This window comes from Pseudopipra pipra, chromosome 7, assembly GCF_036250125.1.
Source record: "Pseudopipra pipra isolate bDixPip1 chromosome 7, bDixPip1.hap1, whole genome shotgun sequence".
In the NCBI taxonomy this organism is placed as follows: domain Eukaryota; kingdom Metazoa; phylum Chordata; class Aves; order Passeriformes; family Pipridae; genus Pseudopipra; species Pseudopipra pipra.
In genome coordinates this window covers 22,354,304-22,381,941 of record NC_087555.1, presented here as the reverse complement: position 1 = coordinate 22,381,941, position 27,638 = coordinate 22,354,304, and the positions used below count along the sequence as shown (strand labels likewise).

General features: G+C 35.5%; 2 protein-coding genes across 18 annotated transcripts in view; one reads left to right on the top strand and one right to left on the bottom strand.

Moving 5' to 3' along the window:
• Positions 1–22,113, top strand: part of SLC4A10 (solute carrier family 4 member 10) — a 152,918-nt gene extending 130,805 nt beyond the window's left edge. For 5 of the 13 annotated variants that reach the window (XM_064661065.1, XM_064661062.1, XM_064661064.1 and 2 more), the window contains 11 exons: positions 1,645–1,806; positions 2,047–2,160; positions 2,645–2,806; positions 5,544–5,795; positions 7,080–7,148; positions 9,240–9,413; positions 10,034–10,156; positions 13,479–13,546; positions 15,207–15,323; positions 18,879–18,904; positions 19,851–22,113. In XM_064661065.1, coding sequence (XP_064517135.1) covers positions 1,645–1,806; positions 2,047–2,160; positions 2,645–2,806; positions 5,544–5,795; positions 7,080–7,148; positions 9,240–9,413; positions 10,034–10,156; positions 13,479–13,546; positions 15,207–15,323; positions 18,879–18,882 — 1,245 coding nt within the window. In that variant the 3' untranslated portion in view covers positions 18,883–18,904; positions 19,851–22,113. Of the gene's footprint in view, positions 1–1,644; positions 1,807–2,046; positions 2,161–2,644; positions 2,807–5,543; positions 5,796–7,079; positions 7,149–9,239; positions 9,414–10,033; positions 10,157–13,478; positions 13,547–15,206; positions 15,331–15,999; positions 16,039–18,878; positions 18,927–19,850 lie in introns of those variants that run through there. The other 8 variants (XM_064661066.1, XM_064661054.1, XM_064661056.1 and 5 more) reach the window with 5 other exon arrangements.
• Positions 1–27,638, bottom strand: part of DPP4 (dipeptidyl peptidase 4) — an 80,186-nt gene that overhangs the window by 15,164 nt on the left and 37,384 nt on the right. For 4 of the 5 annotated variants that reach the window (XM_064661071.1, XM_064661068.1, XM_064661069.1 and 1 more), the window contains 3 exons: positions 26,479–26,551; positions 26,161–26,234; positions 24,093–25,306 (listed from right to left, as the gene is read on the bottom strand). In XM_064661071.1, the coding sequence (XP_064517141.1) occupies positions 25,208–25,306; positions 26,161–26,234; positions 26,479–26,551 (246 nt within the window). In that variant the 3' untranslated portion in view covers positions 24,093–25,207. Of the gene's footprint in view, positions 1–24,092; positions 25,307–26,160; positions 26,235–26,478; positions 26,552–27,638 lie in introns of those variants that run through there. The other variant, XM_064661067.1, reaches the window with a different exon arrangement.

Below are 27,638 nucleotides of genomic sequence, written 5' to 3'. Positions count from 1 at the left end.
TTTTGTTTTAACTATAAATGTAAAAGGCTGGCTGCATTATATAAAACCCTTTAAAACTTCTGTGAAAGTTTATTACCAAAATTTGAGTTTACCTAGGTAGCAGTATATCTGACCAACTTTTCTCATTAGTTCCTATAGTTGCCAAAGCAATAACTGAATTTTTTTCATACTTTTGTGTCTTTATTTCCTGCAAGAATCATCAAGAAACTTCTGTTCAAGAGTACTGCAGTAAGAGATTAGACCTTGCTGCCTGTAAATATTTGGTCAGACTTAACCCACTGTCTGTTTTACGTCTCATATCTTCATGTAGTTTCTTGTGTCTGGTTGAAATGTTCCAAGTTTCTGAAGATGTGGATTTTCATTCTCTCTAAAAAACAACAGTAGGACTAACAATTCTTTTGCTATCAAGACAAAACAAGTATGAGCAAAATGCTTGTTCTGATGGTGACAAAATAATTTTCAGTAGATAATCAAGGTCTAGCTCAGGCCAGGACAAGTTTTCTACTTGATGTCCCAGAATCTTGAGAATTTCTTCCGGATTTCCTGATTATTTTTTTCCCCACCTGAAACCTTTATTTCATCAGTTGGAAGAGCATCATATTTATCCCTAGTTTACTCCTATACCAATATAAAGGTTTTGCACTCCTTTGTCTCACAGTCATCAAATAGCAACTGTGTTTTTTTCCAAGCCAATCTTTGTTCAAAGCCAAAGTTTCTCATAACGTGTCAAGCCCACAGTATTGTGATGCCAGTCTGACGAGCCAATGACCCACTTAATCTAACACTAAAGGATCCTGATCTGGCAGGATATTGCTGCCAGGAATCTCTGATTCTGGGTGCTGCATTTCATTTTTCTTAATAAGTGTGGAGGCACTGGGAAGGAGAGGGAAAGAATTGTGAGTCCAGAGCTGGTAGCTCCTTTTTTAGAGCTACTTTCTATGATTTTAGACAACTAAGCATGGTAATGGAGAATTGTTGAATATGTTTTCTACTGTATCTCCATAATTGATCATAAATTATATTGAATAGAATTAATGTTACAAATGTGGGGTTTTCTGGTATTTTATCAGATTGATATTTTTTCTTTAAGAGAAAGACAATTTGTGGAATGTGCTGCCCCCATGTGGTAATAAATGTCTTGGTCCCTTTTAGGCAACATTTAGTCTGATACTGCACATTCTAAATAGCTTTTTCTTCAATTGCTTGCCCTGTGAAGTTAAAAAAAAGGCAGTTCTTGACAATGCACCAGGAGCAGCCTTTCTCTTGGTGGCTTTTGAACTTTGCTTTCCACTCTTGAAAAGAATTAGTAAGTGTAAATCCGTATTTGTAAACAGAAAATAAATAAGTGAACTTAGTTTGAAATAAATCTGGTTTTATATTAATCTCTTTATTTATGGTATGTCTTAGTGACTTCATCATTTAATACTGATTAAAAAAGAGATTATTTTTGAGAGTTTGAGAGTTTTCTGTGCAGACTAAATACAAACATAGTGAGTTTTAAGTTTAAAAAAAATAAATATATAAGATTTCTTGTACTATTTCTAGTAATACAGTCTGCTTGCAATTTAGAAAAGAAATTGGACAGAAAAATTAGTGTAAGCACAGATACTTCTTAGAGCAATACTATTTTTCTCTCCCTAATAGGAATGTAAAAAATTTCATGGGGAGTTTGTTGGACGAGCCTGTGGTCATCATGGCCCTTATGTTCCAGATGTCCTCTTCTGGTCTGTCATCTTATTCTTTTCCACAGTAACGCTGTCATCCACACTGAAGCAGTTCAAAACTAGCCGATACTTCCCAACAAAGGTGTGTGCCATTATTTTAATTCAAAGGTTGTCATTAGTCATGTGTAAGTATGAATTCCATCTGCATTGCAAATTTAGTAAACTGCTGAAGCAGACACTGCATCTTTTCTCTATTAGAAGCTTGTATCAGAATAAACATTGTTTTAGCTGTAAGCACAAAATGTCTTAAAACAGTGAAGAAAAATCTTAAATAATACATGAATGTTTTAGTTAAAATAGTAATTTCTCTCAATAATTGTAGGTACGATCTGTTGTCAGCGATTTTGCTGTCTTTCTTACTATTCTGTCTATGGTTTTAATTGACTATGCCATTGGGATTCCATCGCCAAAACTTCAGGTTCCAAATGCTTTTAAGGTAAGTTGTTGATACATTGCACTGCCTTAGTGTTTTACAAAATAATCTCTATAGTGGGTTTATTAGTTTTTTATTATCCTCAGGGAGTAGTGATACTATTCTAAAATTTTTGTGTTCTCAAAAGTATTATGCAACCTCTTAGATTACGAATCATTTAAGTGAGCCTCTTCATGTTTTTTCAGGCCCCTTCATGCTTTCTGATGTAATCTCTGCAAAGATTAATAAGGCTCAAATCACCCAAATCCTAGACTGCTGTAACGTTCTGGGGCTCCTTCCAAATTCCGAGTTCACTGTATCAAATGCAACCAAGCCTGTAACATTTCAGATGGTTTCATTATGTGTAATTTCTAGTTTGGGTATCATAGGAAGTTTAGCATTTTGTAGTGCTCTTATATAGGTAGTAATGTTTTGTATGTAGTCTTGTGAAGCTGAAATGTAAATAATCCTTAAAGTTCTGACTGGTCATGCATGACTGTTTTTATAGCCCACCAGAGATGATCGTGGCTGGTTTATTACTCCTTTGGGGCCTAATCCTTGGTGGACAGTGATAGCTGCTGTAATTCCAGCCCTGCTTTGTACTATCCTTATCTTTATGGACCAGCAGATCACAGCTGTCATTATCAATAGAAAAGAACACAAACTAAAGGTATTCAGTCAAAATTTATGTTTTCACTGTTGTTTTCTTCAGATTATGTAACATGAGATCATCTACTTGAGCATGCTAGTTTGTTAAATGTTATACAGCACCCCTTTAAATTGTTATGCTTTTTCTTTTTTGGTCTCTGTAGTACCTGTGTCCTGTGTCAGTGATTTATTGCCTTATAGAAGTCTTTATGAATGTAATCTCAATATGGATTCTCAATTAAGAAAGTGCTATCATCTGTGCTTTATTTTTACCCATTCACTTAAGGAAAAATATCTTCACGTTAATGATTTCCTTAAGTACCATCTTGATTATCTTTTCAGGTATCGACAGTGTTGTTCTACTGGACTGGATTTTGAAAAACTACTCAGAGCTTATTTTGTAATACAAGACTTTTTTCATCTCTTCATCTTTCTCTGTGATTCTACTCATCTTTTTTTTTTTTTTTAAATGCTTTTCTTATCTTAAAGAAGGGAGAAGAATAAAACTGAGCCTTAGAAGCACAATGGGTTCTTAAAACAACATAGGACAACTTCCTGCTCTGTTCTCTAACACTTTAGTTGCCTACAGATGGAGAGAGAAAAAGGGACATCACCCCTCTGAAAAACTGTTGGGCAAAATCTAGCAGCAGGTTTCTGTACATGTATATGCAGAAAGCTTAGGCTTTTTTTTGACATACTTTTAATAAGCAGCAATCCAATCCCAAGTAGCTTTAGCAAATGCATTTGCAACCTTCACTTTGCATTGCCTCTTCTTGGATGATTGTGACATTTGATATGTTCTTTTTTTGCCCTCTTTGTCAGCCTGGCTCTTCATGTCAATCCATAGCATTGCATGTGGTTAACTTGACAGATGCAGGAATTTGCTGCCAAGCTTTGGAATGTGTTTTTTCAGCACTGGCATCTGGGAGTCAGATGGTCCTCCTGGCTGCCCCCTTGTCTTGCTGCGTTTTAGTTTTGCTGGGGTCTGGTGTAGCATCACCTGTTGCTATGCTTCCTTTTCTTCCCATATGTCAGGTTCCTCAGATCATGTATGAATGTGAGGAAATGCTCTCGGATTCTGTATGCATTAGCAGATACATTCCTCATAAATGTGTCAGAAGGTAAAAAAAGGTGTCTCTGTTAGGATTTAGAATTAAACTCTTTCTTTGAGTGCATTGTGCATGTAACTAATATCTGTATTTGACACATCTCTGAGTTTGTCAAGATGTGTCTTGGAGTTAAGACTCATAAGCGCTTTTGGGGAGTGAGGGAAGGTTGCTGGAGTTGATTCTCTTAATTTTCTTTACTTTTCCCCCTTTTTAAATAATGTAAGCAAATAAGATGACATTTTCATTTCGATATATGGCTTACATTTTCATAAACCCAGACGCTTCCCATTTTAGAAGTAAAAGTTGTCTTCAGAAAGAAATGATTTGTTTGCTTCCAACTCATTTTCCCCTCTTTTTTTATACTTCCCATAGCAAATTCTGGATAGTGTACATTTCAGCTTTTGGCAGTCTCTGTAGCAAACCTTTCCAAGTTTAGTTTAGTTACTTTTTTTATGTCAAAAGGCATTTGCATGGGTTTACAGGCAAGATTATGGTTCAACATATTCACATTGTTTGCATGAACATCACTGTTTCATCAGACTGTAACACTGGATTTGTTGCCATATTGCAAAATTTTGTGGAGATAGCTAATTCCCTGATTTTTTAAAGGAAAATAGCTTGAGCTCCTGCTTGCATCTGTGAGGTGGTCCTGGATACTTACTAAAATTTAAATGAAATATCCTGCTCAGTTGTGGTAACAGTTATCTATAGAACCAAGCTTGGTGCATTCATTATTTCTCCTTTTCAAGTGCAAGTTGTAATTGCAGGTTTTTAAATGTATTGAAGATTTGACCAAAGAATTTTATGCTCTACTATAAAAGCAAAACACTATCCACCTGTTGGTAAATTCATGTAGTACTGGACTACTACAGAGCTGATCCAAACCAAAAGGTTTTGTACTTGCTTTCCATATGGATGTTTATGATATTACTTTCGAGTAAGGAAATCAATAAAACAGTACCTGATTTTATATTTTAATTTAATGTATAGTTTTATTTCTCTTAATTTCTCGCTATCTGCTCTTAGATACAATGGAAGTACATTAGTGAAAATGTATTACTATCATGTGCTTACCATCTTTAAAAACTTTAAAAGGATGACTGTGGTATCATGGCCCTTTATAGCATAAAATGATTTTGCAAATGTCAACTTAAGAATTTTTGTGTAGGTAACAATAAAATACATACTTTCCTGCCTCCTGTATAAGAATGGATTGAGGGTCTATTAAGGTTAGTGCAGTGGAAAATGTGCAGTGCATCTGGATGTTCTACTTACTGTTATCCACAAAAGAGATTTAGTTAAGACAGAAAATTTATGCATTTTCCAGTGTCTTGCTAGTATCTATTTTATAAGCAGGAGAGCTATTTGGTGCCCACTGTAAAGTGGATTTATGATATGTATGCTTAACTGGAAAGAATCCAATAATATCGAGCACTTCTTGTGAACTAGTGTGAATTCTCCTTGGATAACCAGTTTGCCATCACTACTGACCCAACCTGGATAACGCAGAGAAGAAACCAATTTTTTTTCTACAAGTCACAAATTTTTTATTTGTCTCTAGCTGTTCATTAGGAATGCCTGCCAGGAGTGTTCTCCTTAATTCAGATGTCATTTTATATCTTCTTGCTGTCATTTTTTTTCTTTTTACAGAAAGGATGTGGATACCATCTTGACCTACTCATGGTGGCAGTCATGCTTGGCGTGTGCTCTATTATGGGATTGCCATGGTTTGTTGCAGCCACTGTCCTCTCTATTTCCCATGTGAATAGCTTAAAACTGGAATCGGAGTGCTCCGCTCCAGGGGAGCAGCCGAAATTTCTTGGAATCCGGGAGCAAAGAGTCACAGGGCTCATGATTTTTGTCCTTATGGGCTCATCTGTCTTTTTGACAAGTATCCTGAAGGTAATTTGGGGAAGTAAGGAATAGTTAAAGAATACTGCACTGAACATTTCATTGTTGTCACTGTACTATTTAATGACTGCTCTTTTCAGGCACATTACTAACTAGCATAATGTTTGTTACACAATGGTAGTCTAAAGTGGAATTCTAATTTAGCATAATAACGTGCCTAGGGACTTCTAGCATTTTTTAAACAAAAACCTTTCAATGAAAATCTGGCCTGACTGAAGTCCAAGGGAATTCTGCCACCGACCTGTAGTAGATGAAGATTCACACTTAGTCTATATTTTGGGCCCATGGCAAATTATCATGAAACAGTCTTGTTATACCAATTCTAAATTTATTTAGAAAATTTAAAAATATTTTGTGATTTCTGGGTAATTTAAAAATGTTTTCACAGTTGGAAGAGAAGTTCTGTGGTTTGTTTCTTGGAAATGAACATGGAGATTATCTCATGCTTCCTGCGTACTCAACAGAACTCACTCAAATGGGTGTCTGGTTATATGCATATATAATACCATGTATACACTTCATACTGTTTAAAGAATTATCTGGCCTCTGTGTAATCAGTAAGAGTTTTGCCACTGGATTCAGTAAAACCAGAATTTAGACTTGCATATTGTCACACTGAAGGCAGTAAGCCCTTAGAACTTGTACTTCCCAGTAGTATTTTATTAAGTATATCATAAAATTCTCACTTTGAAAACACACAGAACATGCATTTTGTGTATTTAGTATGTAAAACAAATATTTATCTATGGAAATACTCCTTTACCTAAACACTATATGCTGAGAACCTGAACATTTAAAATAGTCTCTTACAAAATCATTCCATAGAAGTTATTCACCCATTTTAAATGCTTACAGCACAAAATATTTATTTTAGCAGTAAGAAGTATTTAGTGTCTCTTGAATATTTTTCAGAGGTTTATAGCTTTAGTCTTAAGATCTTCTCCTGAGCAGTCTTTTAAGTAAAGAATTTAAGTATATATCTAACACTTTTATGTTTTTGTGTAGATCTGTTAATTTTATTAATAGTGAATAAAGTATATTGTAATGACTAGCCATGAGAGGAAAATAAAGCTATGGAGCCAGATTCTTCTTATGCTTTATACTCTGAGAAACATTATTAATTTGTAATTGAGTGACTCTGAATTTACAATTTGTCTGATTAATGCAGGCATATGGCTCTTTGTATTTTAACTGTTTCAGATGTCTTTCATGAAGCATTTAAAATTGTTAAGTAGTATTTAATATGCTCTTCCGTTTCTCTGCTTGTTTGTGCAGTTTATTCCTATGCCAGTACTTTATGGAGTATTTCTTTACATGGGTGCTTCATCTCTAAAGGGAATTCAGGTAAAATGAATTTATGATGAGTGTGTTATTGATGATGCTTTCTATAAAAAATATAGCTGTTCTTATACATTATTGTGTTATCTTTTGTGTATAATCTTAAAAGAGTGCTGCCAACCTTAAATTTTTGAAAGTGACTGACTTGAAAATGGATTCTCTCTAAATAGAGTATTCCCTTTAGGTAATGTGCTCCATTTTTTTTTAATTTTATTTTTTAGGTGCTGATTTTTCTGTTCTCTCTTTTTACCAAGGAAATTTTGTCTGGTCCTAAAAACCGAGTAATAACTATCAGGAGCTCTTCCCTCTCTCCTACCTCCCGATTCACCTGATTGCCTGCTGCCTTTTTAGCTTCCAAGTTAGGGCCTTTGCAGGGCTACACTTGATCTTGAACTTTGCCTTTATGAGACTTTTGGCTAACTTGCCCTAAAACTAACATAAGTGAAATTTTGAAGACCTTTCCTGTGCAAATAAATGCCTCAGGCAGGGAAGGGGAACTGTTGCAAGCCACAGTTCTTCAGGGATAAAGGGCAAGTCTAGTGGAAGGGCAGCATTCCTGTGGTGCCTTAAGTAGGACTACGTGGCAGAAGCCAGGCATTCCAGCATTCAGGTTGGGGCTGGGAGTGAGATCCTGTTACCATTTCTCCTGTCTGACTGCAGCATTAAATGGCACATTGTCAAATCCTTCAGCCCACCTGACACAAACACATTTTCAAGTGTGCCTTTGTTTGTTACTGAAAGTTGAGGCATCGATACAACTTCCAAGACAATTGAGAAAGAACAATCACATGGTGAAAACATAAGTTATGCTATGCAAAAGGTTGTGAAATTCAAAAAGCAAAGGAAATTTCTGGTTGTTTCTTTCATTATATTTAAATTTTCAGTTGCAAGTTAAAAGCATGTAGCTTTTATTTTTACCTCTATATTTATAGGCAAAGCTGGGAACACTTCTTTTTTTGACTGGTGGTCTCTATTCAGAGACTCTTCTTTTATATCTTTGCCTAACTCTTCTCATTTGGGTTGATATTCTCAGAAGTGTAGTTTGGCTTTTACTGAAGTTTAAATAATTTCAATTTATTATGGTTAGCTGTTTCTCAGAACAGGGGTATGAGAAAGTACACTACTGAGGAGTGCTTTTAAAGCATACTAAAATCTGGCTGTCTTTACTTGGAAAAGTGATAGCATCCTCCTCTCTTTCTCCCTCCCCAAGCTGGGACAAGGAATTGAGATTTGATAAGACGGCTTTTGTGAGAGGATGTGCTTTTTGCTGTTTCTGTGAAAAAGAAATCTGCTCAAATCTGGCCAAATTATAAACCTTAAAAAAAATGCAGTTCGCACATGCTCAGTAAAAATTTCTGAAACTTGACACTGCTGAAGGCTGTGTGAATATAGCATGGCTCATTCATGTGGGGAGCAATGGTGTATCACCATCATCACTGTGCCTTGGCAGCTGACACAAAAGTCTTGGGTCAGTATGGAGCTAAATAGGTCTGAAAAATAGGAGCCTCTTACATTCCTAACAGCACGGCAGTCAGCTTTCTGGCATTCTTTTTTTTTCTTTTCTGTTTCTGGTTTTGTGAATAAAGTAGAACATGGAAAAGAAAAAAATCAGAAGTGTCTGGTGAAGTAAAAGAGAAAAAGGTCGTTCCTTCACAGGAAATAAAAGACTGAAGAGCTGACCCTTTGTGGTCAGCTTTTTAGGTGCTAAAGGAGGCAGAGCTCGGTTGTTGAGAAACAAAAATGTAGAATGTATTAGAAAGGTAGTGTGATAGTGCATATGCCCAACAGGATCCAGAGATCCCGCCAGCTTCCATTCAGTTTGACTAACCAAGTAATTAAATAATATGATTCTCATTCTTACTCTGGTGGCTCAGTGAGAGAGAAGATTCCTTTGCCACTGTTGGACTAGTATATATTAATGGCCCATGATTGTAACTGAGATAGTCTCTTCTGTGCTCCTGAACTTCTGTAGTTTTGCCTTTAGAATCACAAGCCAGATTCTTTGGATATGCAGCATCTCTTAGGCAGTGTGTGAATGCCAACATAGATGATCCTACAGCTCATTTTGATCCATACTTTTAAAATTTTCTCTTTCAGCTTTTTGACAGAATAAAGTTATTCTGGATGCCTGCAAAACATCAGCCAGATTTCATTTATCTGAGGCATGTTCCTCTTAGAAAGGTCCATCTCTTCACTATAATTCAGCTGAGTTGTCTTGTGCTTCTCTGGATTATAAAGGTTTCAAGAGCTGCCATTGTCTTTCCTATGATGGTATGAAATTTTTTATTTCCTCTAAAAATCCCTTTTCACTTGTGAATAATTATTATTGAAGAAAAAAATTAATTGCGGGCAGATAATTACAATATTGCTTTGATTCAATGTTCAAGGACAATTCATAATTTATTAAGTAAGGAAAAATTTGACATGTAACCTCTGTTTTGAATCTGTGTGGATAGCCCAACTATATATTCTCTTAGGGAAAATTCTTCTCTTAAAGAAAAGTATTAAAATTTATTTTATATTTTTTATTTAAGGATAGTACTCAATCCTGTTACAGAAAGAACATTCACTCATTAAGGAAGACTGTTGACTGCACTTTTCATTGAGGGGCTTTACAGTTCTGTGTCTTGCTAGAAATAAGTGTTCTACTGCTTAAGTGATTTCTAATTATTTCACTAATAGAAAATAGAAGATATCTACTGACCTCAATGATTGTTAAATGCTTTGAGCCATATTTCATTTGAACAAAGGAATACCGGCTGTTGGCTTATTCAAATTAAAGGATAAAATTGTAGCTGCAAACTGGGCATTTTTGAAAGTATTCCTCTACAAGGGTATTTGTCTGTTTTACTTGCTTAATTTCCTGATTCTTTGAATTGATATCTTTGCAGGTCCTAGCTTTGGTATTTGTCCGAAAACTCATGGATTTCTTTTTTACCAAGCGGGAGCTCAGTTGGTTAGATGATTTGATGCCCGAGAGCAAGAAAAAGAAACTGGAAGATGCGGAGAAAGAGGTGGGTCATGGTTTCAAGTTTTTTTGGTGTGTAGCATTTTATCAATTTCTCCTTCAGATATTTATAGAAAGTTCTGTAAGTATGGCACATTCCATGCAACAGGCAGACTTGTTAACAGTGTCTTAAGTATAATATTTTCATATTTTGCATAAGTGTTTTTAAGGTTACAAATCTGATAAGCTTCGGTGGGGATGTAGATTCTTAAGCTGCCATACTGTCATATAACGTATTATCCACAGTGCTCCTGGGGTTGCTTCCGAGACCCACTCAGATGATGTGCAGAGATGAACCTATGTCTGTAGGAAAGCCCTCAGATGCCTGGGGCACTTTGATGCTGCACTGGGACTAGTCTTGTTCTCACTAGAGATGCTGAAGAGACAACTGCGGAATTTAAGGGGTGTGTCATGTCCCAGCTGCCTCTGAGCCATACACAGGTCACACAGCATCACCTTGTGCCCTTTTTTTCTCAGCAATGTCATAACGCTGTGCAGTATCCCAGTTACACTCTAGGCCCGTGTTATCCTTCTGCTGCTGCAGAAACAATTTACTTTTACTGTGTAATGAGAAGGTCAGTGACACTGCTAACCCTCTTAACCAAATCCTCAGACTGACTTACAGCCTTTGGCATTACCACTCAGTTGGCTGTTTCAGATCTGGATTCCTCATCTTCTTTCAAAGAACATGCTTTTATAATTTCTTGATACAGGACAGACTCTTACATATTTCCACTCAAAATGTTCCTGTATTTTGAGAGTGAAACACTAATATTTCTGATTGTAGCTTTCTAAACAATTTTGCATCTATTTTACAGCATTTTTATCTAGCTGCTGCTTCATTACTTGCTTGTTTGAATATCATATAAAACTGTAGAGGTATAAAGTAACTTTATGTGTGAGGGACAGAGGACAAAGGCCACCTGATTAGTGTCAACTGCTAGGAAACCTCAGTACTGGGCCAAAATAAGTGAGGGACAAGTCTCAATGGTGAAACACTTAACTGCAGGAGCAGTACGTAGAATATATTGGTGCCAAGTTATTTTAAATGGGATTCATGTGTCCTGCATCAGCACTTTTGAAAAGCAGCATAGTGTGAGGCTGTGGCAGCACTGGGAGGTGAATATGCAGGTAATGCCTTGTAGTCTTGGCAGTCAGTGGTCATTTCTAGGCTTTGGGGATAGATGTGCATATGACCTCTAAGATGCTCTGAAAGCCTCTGCAAAAGCCCAGGACCCTTGAGGAATAAATTTTGGTAGTACAAGGCTACTGCAAAGATTAGACAGTGTGAATGGATAAATCAGGAATTTATTCTTAGGGATGCCCTGAGATGCTGAGGCCAGTGAAATGTGTGTGTTAAGGATTCCCATTAGTAGGTCTATTTGAAGAAATAGGACATGGGCTAATAATTTGAACGTGTAACTATGAAAACTAGATTTCTCTGCCTTTAGGATTCTTCTGTGACATTTGACAACTTACTGCCTCATCTGTAACCTGGAGAACTATGACTTTGATTTCCTTGACACATTCAACATACTGTCATGGAGTATATTTTGGGGAAAAGATTTTACCGAGGTGGAAAACATCATGATGATTATTTTACTATTTAGTATGTGCCTTTAAAACAACCAGGATGAAATTAAAATATGAGTCATTGTTTTCTCCCTTGAATCAAAGCAGACGAAGAGAGTTGTTTCATCACAGTATCTGTTGTCATCACAATTCATAGTAGAAGTAGAAGTAACCAAGGTAGCTCTCTTCATGTGGGTCTGATTATTGTAAAGAATTCCGTGTTATCCTTATGTTTTGGTTATATGTCACTTTCTTTCCCATGCTTGATTGCATGGCATCAGAAAACAAAACTGGGAAAATCTACTGGTGTTACTTTATTTCATTCACTGTCTATTTTGAGAGGTTATTTTTACATATTTTGGCATTTCTAAATATTTGGAGCTATTATTAAAACTGTTCAACTGTCAAAAACTTCTGAAGCTGTGAAGCCTAGAAATGACAAAATTAACTAGTAATAAAAAACTTCTGACATGTAGCCTAAGGAATTAATTGGAGAGTTGCTATCACACAGCTTTTAAAAATAGAAGTATTCTACCCACAAGAATATTCAGAAGTATAGTTGACAGGATCTGAAACTTACTTGATTGGATCCTGATTTCATCACTTAAGTTGTTTTTATATTTTTAGGCCATGTTTTTCGAGGGCTTTGCACATTTACAGTGGATATGATACATGCCTTCTCCTCACAGACCTCCTCTGGAAGCCACTTTAATGTTAACCAGTTAAGTCTTTCTGAGATAAGAATGAACAAAGAACTTGTCCCATTTGGAGAAAAAAAAATGTTGTGACTTTTATAATAGTTGTAATAGTGAAGCATAGAAGAAACAAATGTTTGAGTAGAGAGGACTGAAATTCTACTGGTTTGGAAAATTGTACTGGCTCTTCCAGCTAATACCAGCAATCAGTGTGGGGGGGTTTGGTGACCTGCCAGAAAATGGTAAGCTCTCTTTTTGGGAGAATCAAGTCATGCTTTCAGACAGGCACCAGCAAAAACTGTTACAAAGCCATCTAACAAAAGGAAGAAAGCTGTGGAGGTCTCTGGGTGTCTGTTGCACTCATACACACACACCATAACAATTTAGAGCAGGATTTGATGGTTACAGTTGTGCAAAGGCATGTTAACTTCCTAGCTGTGGAGCCTTGAGTTGATATCTGAAGGACAGAAACTTGTTTTTCTTTGTTTATGCAGGCAGGACGTGGTGCTTGAGGGGTGTTGTTTTGTTCTTCCATCCTGCTAAGACAGATTTTCCAAATATGTAATAATTTCAAAAAAAAGAATTTTGGAAGATATATCTCCTTGTTCTCTTCAAGTGCAAACTAATTTTGGGTATCTTGTTTCACTACCTTTCACTGAAATAAAACTTTATCAGTATTAAAACTGTGTGTTCAAACTTAAATCAACTTCCCTAATATTTGCATGTAAACATCAACATATATATCCTGTTATTAATTTAAAATTCATTATTTAAAATTCACCATACAATTGCTCACTCAGTGTTACTATTTTTCCTCTTTCTTTATTGTTACAAAACAGTGCTCTATTTGGCATTAAAGATTAATATGAAGTGAAGATGCATCTTTTAAAATAGAAAATTTAAAATGTCAAATATTTAAATTAAAAGAGTTGGAAAGTACCTTACTTTAAGAATTTCGAATAAATACTTAATATTAAAGAAAATGGAAAGAGGATTAAAGTACATAAATTTCACTTTTTACAACATCATACCCTGTCTCATGTCTAAATTCTTTTGTTCTAGGAAGAGCAAAGTATGTTAGCAATGGAAGAGGAAGGGACTGTTCAGTTACCACTAGAAGGACATTACAGGTAAAATATACCTTTCCTCTTTTAGGTGAGTTGCAATTAAACAAATAAAATCAACATGCCACAATGTTTATTCTTAATGCTTACTCAATGTCAGGAGGATGTTTGTCTGGTACAGATAGGTGAACTGAACTATATACTGCAGCATTTAACAAGCTCAGCCCTTTTCTAGTCTTTCTACGTGATCTCACAGTCCCTAGGAAAAGGACATACTGATTGAAATTTTCCATAGGGCAGGACTGCAGGATCAGACTGTTCACAATGAACTTTGGCTTCTGACACACAGAGTACAAAAGGAAGATGTAGAGCGTGTCAAACCGTTCAACCTGGTGCTAGCAGGGAGCTAGGACAGGTTTTGAACACACAGCAGAAAAACTAGGTTCTTACAGTATTACATTTTAAAACATTCTAATTAAGACACTATCTGTATAAAATAATGAAGAAATAAGAGCTGTCCAGGGTAGGTAAGACATAATGCAGAGTTTACTCAGCTTAAAAAGCATGAAAATCTATGTTATAGATGGTAATAATACATGTGACCAGCCTATAAGGAATTAATATAATTTACAGTTTTGAGAAAGAAATTCTTAATAAAGATTTGAAATATCTGGTGACACATCAATGAACTTTGAATTCATAGGAACACTGTCTCACAGTGGGCTCCTCTTTTATATTTTAACACAAAATTACCCTAATGTCTCCTAATGTAAATCAGTGTCTTGTGTCTGAAAAATTCCAGTCTATTCCTTTTGATTCATCATGATACTAATGGTCTGGTTTTTTTCTTCTTTTGTCCATACCTTTTTGTTCTAATTTATATTAGTAGTATGTAGCTTAATTTATCTTGTGGTGTGATCTATATTGATCTATAGTGTGTTTATGTTGGTAGAGCTACCTGGATAATATCTGACTCTCTGTACTGTAAGGTTTACAGTCTATAGCTAAAAAGAAGAATCAAGACATTGGTTGTTAAAAGTGATTCCCCAAAACACGACAGCACATTTACTGAGGGCTTAATGAATGTCACGCTCTATGTAAACCATGAAGTCAGGAATAATGTACCCTTAACACACTTAAGATTTTTTATTCTTCAGTGTATAAATACTTATTTGGAGCAGACCAGGTAAAGCAGAGGGCATAATGGCTGGAAAGTGCTTCTGAAAGCTACTGATCAGTTTAATTGGGGCATTTTTATTAAATCTCTTAAATATTTTATTTTTGTCAGGGCTTTTGATTGCTTTTAAAATTGTTTTAAGAGTGGGTGGAGTTTCAGATCATAAGTACTTTGAAAACTGTTAGAAGCTCTTGGGATTCATATTTAGTCCAACTATGCTGCTGGCATGCTGTGAGATCTTGGGCAATATTTAATTTACACTTCATTTTTCTCTTGTCCATTAGTTGGGAGTGACATTATGTTTTATTGATGTTACCGTGATTAATTGCCATTGGAGGAGAAAAATACTAAAAAAGTGCTGAGATGTTCTAAGAAAATATATAAGTAATTGTTCAGGTCTTTTGAAGTTTAACAAAATTCTTTAACTTACATTGCACTTAATTATTGTCATCACTATCAATTTTCAAGAACTTTTTATAGAGTTAATAAGTAGCAAAGATTGCTGATTACTGATTGTTTTATTGTGTATTTACTTTTGTTCTTGTCTAGAGATGACCCATCGGTGATAAACATTTCTGACGAAATGGCAAAAACTGCTGTGTGGAAGACATTGTTGATATCGTCAGAGAATGCAAAAGATAAGGAGTCAAGCTTTCCTTCTAAAAGGTCTTAATTTTTTTACTTTATATATTATACTTGCATTATACTTTATATATTGGTGTCAAACCAATATTAGAATATTTTACTAGGGATTAGAAAGATTTCTGGCATCTTGCAGTTTTATTTCTTATGTCCAGTCATAATATTCTGAGCTCAAAATGCAAATTCCCTATTTATTAGAAAAAATAAATTACAGATATTTGCATGGTACTTAGTTATGCTCCAGTGGAAAATGAAGTTGAGCATGTTTGATGCTTGTGTAATGAACCACCAGCCTCCACCTGGATATTGCACAACAGCTGTTGTGTCTGTTCTGCTTGCTTTTGTTCTTTCCTCTTGACAAAGAAGTGATCATCACCACCCTGGAAATAGCTGTATGAAGAACCCATTACTCTGAATGCAATCTAATAATATTAGTAGTGAAAATAATTTTAAGATTGCATCACTTCATTTTTCTGCCTACTTCACTTGTACTCAAAACAGTTAAATAATTTTAAAGTTTAGTCCAGCCAAATGTAAAATGAAGCCACAGTGTTTTATCTTTGCTGCAGAGTTACTACAGGAATGAGAAAATATTAAATTCAAGCACAGTGTGATTTTTAAGACTTTTTCCTCTGACTCCATAAATTTAAAATTTAACTATTTTCTATTTAATTGTTTCGTATCACACTTCTGTCATAAGCTCCCCTTCCTAATCACTCTAGAAGCTGATTTCCCAAAGGTAAGACCCTGTCCCCAACCTTTTCCTTCTTTGTGTCTTCCAATTCAGAATGGTGTCACCTAGGAACCCAAATGACTTGACTTTGTGTAGTTTTTGGGGAGACAGAATGAAATTTCAAATGGGAATGTAAAATGTCTTCATTAAAAGCCCCAAATATTAAAACTTGAAATTTAATATATATTAAAAATAGTAACTTTAGATGTAGTGTATTTAAATGTTAAATTGAATTTATTCCTAAATAATCTTTTTTAAAATACAAAATTATATTCTGCGCATTTCTAAATGTACTTTTCAAAAGAAGCTCCATGTTTGAAACAGCTAGTGATTGTTTTATGGTGAAAAAATGCAGTAAGAAAAAAATTGGTAGTGATACACATTTTTTGTCACCCCAAAATGGCATTTCAGCGTTGTTTATTTCCCTAAACAGCATAAACAAGACTGAACAGTTGATGACCAGAGAAGCTTCATTTCAGAAACCCATGGAGTGGCCCACTAATGTGATCATTTTGATGATATTTCACTGACAGTAAAAATAACAGTATAGTTCTGATTTGCCTTCTACCCTACACATGTCACAGTGAAATCAGTGTGGTGCATGGAAGAAGGATGTACTGGAGGATTTTCTTACCTTAAGTGCCTCTGCTGTCCAGGCTATAATAGCCTGGAGAAAGTAAAGAACCTGATGGGGTACATTCACACCCCCTGGGTATGTAGGAGTTGCAATTTTTCTGGTGGATATTGCTTTCTTTGATGGTAGGATAGATTATGTAAACATGTACTGGTTTTACCTGAAATTTTCAAAAACTCTCTGAGCATCCAAATAGACTGTGGCTACAGACAACATTGGTAAGAGATGATATGGCCTTTCCACTGCAGTACAATAGAAACTAATTCTCTAATGAGCTCGTTTTCAATTTGTTCTTGTATCTTTGCTCATGAAATCAAAGACTCAGGAGAAAAGATTTTTATGATTTTAGGTATGAGTGTTCTCTTGTAAAGGAACAGCCTTAAAAACTTCTGAAATCCTTCATTTTCATGTGCTCTACCTTGTCTCAGATTCGCACACAGGAGTAGATTCAAGGAACTTTAAATCTGGAAGTCTTGCTTTCTGATAAGGAAAAAACCATAGACAACTTTAACCTTAAATCATATTAGCAATAGAACTACAGAAACATTATAAACCATAATGCATGTATCATTACATGAATATATAATTAAATTCTAGGTAATTACTGAGAAGAAAGAAAGCTTGCAATGGTAGCAGTTGTAAAGATGATTTTTGCAAATGATCAAGATCAGCAGTATTAGATTACACAATTCCCTCAGTGAAGGGTATCTTACAATAGAGGGGAGAAAAATCATGTTTTGAAAAAAATTTTCCTGATGTCTTTCAAAGTTCAACGGCAAAGTGTTTAGTACTCCCTTTCCTGCTGTCAGGTCTGCTTTCTTATACTAATATCCCAAAATATTTTTAAATGGGGATAATTAAATTATGATATTGTACTATGATTTCATGTAATGCTTTTTATGCATGGCATAGTCCAATTAACAACATAGGGTGATTTCTGGAATACTTAAAATCTAGAAGTTCTTGTAGTAATTAAATGCGGAGTTGACTTGGCCAATTATAAATTATGATCATCTGCAAAGAGAGATTTTAGGCAGGAAGGATTTATACAAATTACTTCCCAGCCTGATACATGGATAATTTCTATCATAAGATCTGCCCCTAGCCCCTAGCATAGTGTGTCTGACAGTTTTTACATCCCAGGCTCCTAACAGTTTTTTAGTGTCTAAAGAGGGGACTTACATGAGATTCAGTCAACTCTTGCCTAACAATAGAGACACATGAACTTTACAACTTTCCAACCTTAATTTTTCACTATTAAAATTCCTAGGGACCTAAAAGTCTGCCTTTGAGCCTGTCTTTGTAGAATTGAACACCAAGGCACCTTTCTGAAACACAGCCCTCTCTGATACATGTAATTAAATATTCCACTGTCTTTGGTTATAATATTAAGCCCTTCAGATAGCAATTTCAAAGGATATGCAGAAGATCTGCCCATGTATAGACAGCAGACTTAGTTGGTCTTTTAAAGTATTGGAGAAAGAGACATCTGTCACTTTGTAGATGGTATGAGTTCCCTTTTCTACTTGAAGATATGCAAATCCTACATCTTCTCAAACCTTCCTGCTGAGGCATGTTAGACTGCTCCCTTGGTAGGAAGGAAGAGAGCTCTAACTCCCTTTCAGATCCACCACTTACATATTTTACTGGTAAAAGACTGGTCTTGTCCCTTTTTTTTTTTTCCAAATTTCTCAAGGCATTAAAGCCCACTCTGCAGGAGATGCTCAGAGATGTGAATCCTAAATAGAAAGAAGACTTTCCTGGTATCACAGAGGCACCTAAAACGTGGAAATATTATACACTGTAAGGCACACAACACCTCAGTGTTTGCTTTTATTAAGCACAGGTAACTCCCTGCCTGCTGTACTGCTGCACCTTAAATTCACCCACCCCTGGAATTTGTTTGCATACCCTTTGTGTGCAGGAAGTGTAACATACCCAATTCTATCACTGCTCTACAGAAGGTGACAGATTTGGCAGTTGAAGTGGCAGAAGTTGGTATTCTTTAGCTATTTCCATTAACACCTCTGGAAGCTGCCATAGGCATAGAAGTAAGCTTTGGCTGAACTGAATTGTATCCTTAAAGCAATTTTTATGTGAAGAAAAATGTCAGATGATTGTAAAAATGTGCATGAATTGCCTTAAGAATTTGAGAATTGATCTTGCTTTCTTTAAGCCTTGTGTAACTCAGCCTATTTCTCATTCATTCTAGTTAAGGAATTATTCCCATGAAACCTGGTAGGTTATGTGCTTGCTACAGGTTTGTTCTCAAAAGCATCTGGGGTTTTTTTTAGATACCCTGCCACTCTTTGTTGAAGGCTTGGTTTGCCTGTGTTGTGGAAGCCCCTTTGCATTTTCATAGTGTGATTGAGACTCATTGCAAGAACATGACTTTTTATTTATTTACACTGTTGTAAATTAGAACCCTCTTCACCAAAAATACTCAAAACCCAAAACATTTGCTTTGTACATATATTGCTTTCTGTAGGCAAATCAACAGTGTTTTAACCAGGGGAAAAAAAAAAAGCTGAATCCAAATTTGAACTCTGGTCAGAGTTCTGAGCGATATGGCTTTTGTGTGATCTTTCAGGCTTTTTTTTTTTAAAGCTATTTCTTTATAATGTATACATGAAGAAGTATGTATTAAACTCCAGATGGGGAATACTGTCTTGCCTCACCCTCCCCAGCCTTCTTCTGCTCTCCCCAATCAAGACCGAAAGCCATATATTAGTTGGAAATTGGCTTGCACTGCTCTAGTTCAGAAACATTCCTTCTAAATGTACATTGAGCAACAGAATACATTTTAAAGACAAGAAATACTTTTTGTGACCTCTTGTTTGTGCCATTTAAGAATGTGCTGGTATTGTCTGAGAACTGTACCATTACCATTATTTAGTAAATTAGCAGTTGTATTTGCCAAAAAAGAAAAAAAAAAGGTGGCTATCTTTGCTTGCATGCTGGCTGACTTGTCTCTGTACATCTTAATTTCTCTACCTACCTTGTCACTAAAATGCTGGCTGATGTCTTCTGCACCATTTAGCACAGAAATTTTCACTTGCTTTCCCAGTTTGTGCCATGCAGCATGAAAAATAAAATATCTGTGTAATGTTGGTTTTTGGTTAGATCATTAATATACATAAGACAGTGCTACTATAACTCTTTCCCCCTCCCCTTCTTTTCCTAGTGCTGAAATCAGAAAAGAGAAGAAAGCTGACTCAGGGAAAGGTGTTGACCGGGAGACTTGTCTATGACTTGTTCTTCAAGTAATTTTTTTACAAACGAATGACAGGAGTGCCACAACCACTAAATAGAAATGATTTACCTTGTAACTTTTGTCTTTCATCTCAAACTAGCACAGGTAATGTAGTGCAATATTTGTCTCATTTCACCTTGTCTACCTTGTCTAGTATCTGTGTAAATGTCTGCAGTAGCCAATGCAAAAAATCTTTGTGTTCATTGCTGATATTGGCCATTTATCAGTATTCGTATCAGAACTGTAACAAGCAAATTTTCTTTTAAATCCAACTTCCCTGTTAATAGGTTTGTACTGTATTTTGCTACTTTTTCTGTGTGAGAATACTTAATAATCTTCATTCAGGATGAACTTGAAAACCCTAGTTACAATTTTTTTAAAACATCACCTAACTCTAGTAAATAATTTCAGGAGACCCAAACTGACAAGCAAACATTAAGAAGTTTATAAAATAACAACTGATCTGACCTTATGAACAAACTAACAAGGACACTACTTTCCTCCTTAAACTGTCCTTTTGAAGTCATGGATTACTCTTGCAATGAGGATTGCAGGGTTCAGATTCTGTATTTGGGAAGTATTCCTTGATTTAATACAGTGTATTTAATATTAAAATTTGTATGTAACTGGAACATAGTCCTATATATATATATATATATAAAAATATATATTGAAACATTTTCTCACCTTAGTCGAAAAACACCCTTTGATGTGAAACATGGGTACAGTATTTCTTAAAATGCAATCTGTGATGACAGTATCTTGTATTGTATGAATGTTGCCATGGTAGGCCAAACAAATGCATTTTATCATTAATGAATCCATTATTTTATAATAGCAAAAATTTTGTACAAAGTATACAAACTATACCCCACATGCAGTTATATCACCTGCCCAATAATCTTCCTCTTTATTGCCTAAAATTCAACCACATAAAGGGCATATTTATACTGTCTTCTAACAACTGTAAACCTCTTAGTTTCAGAGATTGTGTATAATACTTAAATGGGTATCCTGCTGTTGTTTTGTTACAGCTCTTCATTATTCCATCAAGTACGTATTGATTAAAAGATAAAAACAACATTGCAAAGTAAAATGCGGCTTTAAAGCTATTACAAAGACATTTTTCATAATGGAATTTGTTACTGCCTGATCCTTTAAGCTGTTCTTTTGTGTAAAAGACTGCAAGATTAGGTATTGAATGAATAGAGATGTGGAGCTAAAGTTTTACTGTGTTATTTGGAATTCACTGATTTTTAAATTTTTTAAGGTAAATTTTTAAATTATTAAAATGAAGGCTAAATCTCATTATTATGCTATTACTTTGAATTCTAAAAATAAGAATTGTATTATTGCAATCTTTGTAATAATTCATCCACAGGGCTCTAACATTCACCAGCTTTCCAAAATACTAATCTTTCTATACACCTCATCTGAGCAATTTTTCCCATCCACATTTAAAGTATTCTAATGTTTTTGTGTATGTGAAGGTGTATGTTTTACTATTTTAGCCATAAATAATTGCATTTTGCTGCAAACTTAATAGGGTCACTGTTCTAAATTTACCTTAATATTATTAAAGCCCGTTAAAAGCCATTTTTATGAAGAAAAAAAAAAATCTAGTGGACACAAAGAAGGATTTACATTTAATTCAATGTTTGTATTTGTAAATTTAGGAAAAAATGCTGATGCATTAAGGTTAAATGCTTTGTTTTGTGTACTTGATGATAAATTGTAAGATTCCAGTTGTTTTAAGGTTAGTATAGGAGCTCAATACTGGTTTGTCCTGAAAGCAGCCTGATGGTGTTTTAACATGTTGCTGACTTTGTTACAGATAATGTGTACAATCAAAATGTATTAGCTTCACTTGACCAACTCTTAGAATATTAAGAAGTCAGTGTATTCAATGGCATTCTGTATTTCTGTTCAGTATTTCAGAGAGGTTTTATTTTAAAACACTCTGGTTTTGCGTGAATTTAAATGCTATTCCAATGTTAATCTTAACATTCTGACATCACACACAATATAAAGCAGATGTAGTGCTATATTTACTTCTAATTTCATATTCCTGGTCAAAATTACTCAATTTCTTGGATGTAATTTATTACAAAAGCTTATGTGTACATGTGAATAGACTATTGTGTTTTTCACAATTAAGATATGTTATGTGATAATAAATATTTATCCTAACTAATTTTCAATTTTATTTTTACACTGCAAGACCCAAAACAGTTTGCAATATCATATGGTATTCGAAATGTCTACCTGACATTTTGCTTCACAAATTAATGAATGCTAGAGCCCAGTATTGCTCCATTTCACTGAAACAGGCAACACTGCCAGTGTTGGCTCACTGGGTGTATTTGATGGTGACTTGCTCTGACTCTAACAGTAAGTGTGACATCGGGGATAGCACAGAGCTGCCCTGTTGGAGGAAAAGAATGGGAATTTACTAGTCATGAGCTGGTCCCCCTTGCTCCTGAGAGAGATGATGCAGACCACGCAGGAGTGGTTGGGTCTTTTTAGAATTTAATAGGTAAGGTCATACAACTGAAAATTCCTCAGTGCTTCCGCTCTTCTCAGGACCCTAAACTTCTGGTACTGAAAAACTTTTAGGCCTTAAAGCCCAGTATTATTTACAGTATTGATTACATTTTACTTAAATCCCTTTGAGTTTCCTCACCAATTTTTAAACCAAAGACTATAAGCCTTCCAGCCTAAGAATGGTAACAGTCACACCTCAGGTTTCAGCTACTTCTCTTAGGATTTTACACAAAGTGTATTACAATAAACTTAAGTATCCCTTTCACACAGGAAAAAAAGTACAGAGCAAGAAGGAGAGTGGTAGCTGCCTAACTAACTAGCATGTGGCACTTTTTTAGGCACAAGTGATTTCTGGTTTTGTACCATAATGGAATGAGCTGACTTTGTTTTGCGGCCTCAGTTTTAGATATTTATCCATGCTCATGCAGTTCAAGCAAGTTCTCAGTTCCCTGAGGCAGCTCTATTATCCTAGTGCTTGCATAATTTTTGGAGCTGAGGGAGTTCTACCAGAGTGAAAAATTAGACACTGAATTGATGTTTATTAGGACACTTATTATAGCAATAAAACCTTTTTTTGTTTGTTTTAAAAGTTGCATCATTCTCTATCAGCAGGATATAAGTTGCTTTCCAGACAAAGAAATTTAAGATAATTAGCATTGTATTTTGTTATGGCTTGTAGATAAGACAGTTAAAAGAGGACTATGTAATAAGAGTACAGAAGAGCTTCCCAGTGAGATGCTAGCATCATTAAGGTACGTCAGATGCAAAGAATTGCATCTTTACTTAGTGACGTACCCAGACCATATAATTTCTAGTTATTTTTTTTTTAAAATCCTTCTCTGATTACACTAATACTTGCAGTTATTTAATGAGAGCCTAGTTAAAGTAGTTTTTTGGATTACAGAAATACGTTTTTTGTCTTTATGACACTGTGAGTGATAATATTAAAATAAATCCCAACTATTACCCTTGTGTACACAAGCCATCTTTAAATTCATAATGATAATCTTTTTTTATAACCTGTGTATTGCTGTGATCTACCTTATACTGATTTATGTTTCTTTCCCTTGAGTCAAAAGAATGAGAGATGTGATATTATAACCTCTTGGAGACAACTGACAGCCTGTACTCCTACAGAACTTTAATAGTGGTGCCAGTCTATATTAGAACCACTCCTGCCTTGAACCCAAGATGGTATTTGTAAAACCCAGCTAGCTCCAATGTGTTTCAAAAACACCCCAACACCTTATTTTGTGGGTCGAGTGATTGGTGGTTTGTTTGTAAAAAAAAACCCCTTATTTTGTACCTCAGCCTCCTTTCTCTTTTATCATTTAAGGATAAGCTGCACGAAGTGTCTTAACATTCTCCCCCACGCTTTAGCTGTCTGCATGAGTACTTTTATGTTCACACCTAATGCCACTAATAACCCACAATACAGATATAATCACATGCTGGCATGTAATATCAAGAAGTTAAGTGTTAGATAATCATGTCACACTCCATTACATGATACCATTACACAAAAGCAGAAGCTTCACTGTAAGTCTTCCTTAAAATTAATGGGGATTTTTGTAAAAACTCTTGAGGTTTTTTTTCTAAAGCAACATTTTCAATTATATGGACTACACCTTCTTTAATGACTTAATGTCTTTATTATTTTAAAGCAGAACAGTTTTTAGTACAAGTGGGTTGCATCTTTTCTAGCTATGTGAAATTGAGAAAAGTAATCTTATCCTCAGATGGAGAAGCCTACCGGGAATGCTGAAGATAACGCAGACATTTACTGATAGGCTGTAAAGAAAAGCAGGTTTGCCAAAGAGCATGTTCACAGAAGAGTGATGGTCCAGCCCTTGCTTTAAGTGACTACTATTTTTCATTGTAATGTTTTATGTTTGAGTGTAAGGAACAGATCCTATTCATCAGTAAATAAGAAACTTCTACATTTAAAAAAACCAATGGTGATCTTCTAGATTTCCCAGGGAAGATTCTACTAGAGCAGATTCCCACAGTAGCAGCCTTTTTTACTATAAAAATAAGAAAAAATCACAATTCTATATAATAATAGCAAACAGAGAAATGCAGTGACATTGGTTTGAGTAGGTATCATTCAAAATGTTTGATGAAAGCTGGATACATGTTTTCCTTGCAAGACTTCTATAATTGTAATCCAAGAGATTGCAGAGAAGACAGTAATTTAAGGAACAGCAGTAAAAACAGCCTTTCATTCTGCACAGAAAATATTAACATCACAGTATTCCTGATGATGATTCTAAAATAATAATTATCAAGCCTTACAAAATTCCTTCAAAATTTTTTGTCAGTGTTTTCACAGAAATGATCCCAGGGTACATTTCACTTCTGATGGAAACATCTTTACTTATATTCTGCAACTGATTTCCATGTTGGTTCCTCTGTGGCATTTTTATCATTCATTACCATAATACACAAACTGCATGGCTTCTCATTTAGACTGAAATGTCAAAAACTAATAAAAAACTCAAGGAAGTACCATGCTTCCTAGAAGTCTGCAACATCATTCTGGTGATGTTAAGACCTGATTAACCACAATCAATAAAAATGCAGTAGTTGCTTGGCAACAGAAATCATAAAGATATGCATTTCATTGTGTACACTGGTATCCCAAGAGCTAACTTTTATCTCATCTTGATTTATACTGGCTCAGAGTACATGATCTAGAGTTTTTTTCTGGAGAAGTACCATCACTAACAAGCAAAATGCTGATTCTAGGGCAGCAAGAAACACTGCTTTATGAAGTGGCTCATGTGGGTATAAATATGCTTATGTGCTTGACCGGAGATGGCATGGTCTTTGTCAGTATACCACTGTGTGAAAGAGAAATAGAGAGTGTTAGTTGTAGCTACACCTAAATGATATAAATCAAACATGATAGACATAATAACGTGTGCAGCCATTTCAAATTATCCCAGCATGAGGCCTTCAACATGGAGGCAAAGACATGAAGGGGTAGGAAGCTGCTATGACACTTTTGTCCTGGCTTTGTGTGTGGGATATACTATATATTTATGCCGAAGGCATTAAAGAACATGTGGCTCGTCCACATGGAGAGTAGATGCAGCTGTTCTGTTAAGAGGGGTGTCTCACCTCTTCCCCTGTCTGCCCTGCAAGTTTGGCTGAAGGACAATCATGCACTGGTCCACTTTGCTTCTTTCTTTACTTCATCCTTTTTAGCACTGCTCCCCAGTGGTTGGGAGAATGTAGGAAAGGAAGAGCTTACACCTTAGTCTGAGATCTTCCATGGACAGTATAAGAAGGGGAAAATAACTGCTTGTCTTACAAGATCAGTGAACCCCAAACATGATGGACAGGTTATTACGGACTTAGCTGAAGCTAACATTTCCTTCTATCTGTAAGGTAATATTCATTGCACTTGGGTATATGCAAAGATTTGGACTGGCTGTTTGTCTGAGAACACAAAAAGTTTAACAAAATGAAAGTTTAGGTAAACAGGGTCAAATATGAAAAAGAGTTGCTTAAGAGTTTTTCTTATGCAGAAAATACATAGGTGCTCTATGTACAGATTTCAGTTACTGAACTTGAAATGCAAGTACGTGAACTTTCATTTAAGATGGCAGTGAATTTATACCTAACCACAGGGAGCTCATGCTATTATTCTTATAATACAAACTCATTTGTATTATGAGAAACGGGACCATACCATTGCCTGAAAATCCACTTCGGCATCAACGAGAGCTTTGGAAATCTGTGCTGCTTGCTGAAAGTGAACATTATCTGAAAAGTGGAAGAGGAAAAAGGTAAACAAAAAATTGCTTCTGTAATACTCTGGGGGAAAAGCAAAGCAATGAACACTCTAGACTCCCCATCACTGCTGACTGAAACACAGATTAGTTGCAAAAAGCAGTATTATTTTATTGACATAAATGTAACAGCCTTGCCCCTTCATGCTTTTGTTTTGTCAGTAGTAGAATTGCGAACCTGTCTGTAATACTAGAATGTCTAATTAACTGCAACTCACCATCTGCTGTTCCATGAATAAGGAGATATTCAACTTCTTTGAATTTTTCAGCTCTGGCCATTACTGTTGAATTCTGAAATTAAAGAAAAAAAAAAAAGAAAAAAGGTGCTATTTATTAGAAGATGACTTGCTACCAACTGACTTTGCTTCCTGCTGACACAGTCTGGGGTCCTTCAGATAAAGCCTGCTTTCCCCTCTCTGAACCACCAAGTAGCGTGGTCACACATCCAACAGCAGCGTGCTTACACTCAAATCATTCTACACCCATCTGCAATTATTACCAAGGGTTATGGCTGCAAAGTAACAGGCAGTTCCAGAGGGGAAGAGTTTTGCGAGCGAGGTGCACATTTAATGCGTTGCTAACATGTTGTTAGCCTGCAGCACACCGCTTGCCATAGGTTTCCTGTGTGACTGCAGACAAGTTAAAAAAAATGTTGCCATGGCAACAGTGCACCCTATGATAGCAGGGAGTAGATCCTGCAAAGGCTACACATGTTATCTTCCCCACTGAAATTTATACTACTTTACCTGCAGGGAAGGCAACAGAGCAAATAGTTCCTCAGACTCAAGTAAAATTGGGTTGTTTAAAGAAGTTTAAAATAATGCTCTCTCCAAATAAGAAATACCTGAAGGAAAAACACACTAACCAAATCTCTAAATAGAACTCAAGCTACATTTTGGGAATGGAAGCACAACACAGTGATGAAAAGATGAAATAATCAGCAACTAAGATTAATGAAAGAATTTAAAACACAGTCACATGTTCCCTAGAACACACTAGCCCCAACTTGCTACTGTGACTAAAGAATGAAGACAGTAAAGATTGCAAATAAGATCTTTAATTTGGGCAAGGAAAGGAAATACCATAGTGCTCTGCCACAAGAAGGGAAAGAAGAAAAGAGACAAGAGAGACAAGACTTTTCAGGCTTGATAAAACAACCAGCTACTCTGGCAAGAAAAAATATAGTAAAAGTTAGGAACAGAAGAATGTAGTGGGTTGTTTTTTTCTTCCCCACCTTGTACTAAGGCTGTATCCTTGCACAAGGATTTGCATTTAATACCTGCAAAAAGTCAAATACATTATATTGCCAAGACACAGAAGTGTTCTAATTTCCTTATGTCTCTTGTACACTCATGAATCTTTAAAGCAAGTATAAATA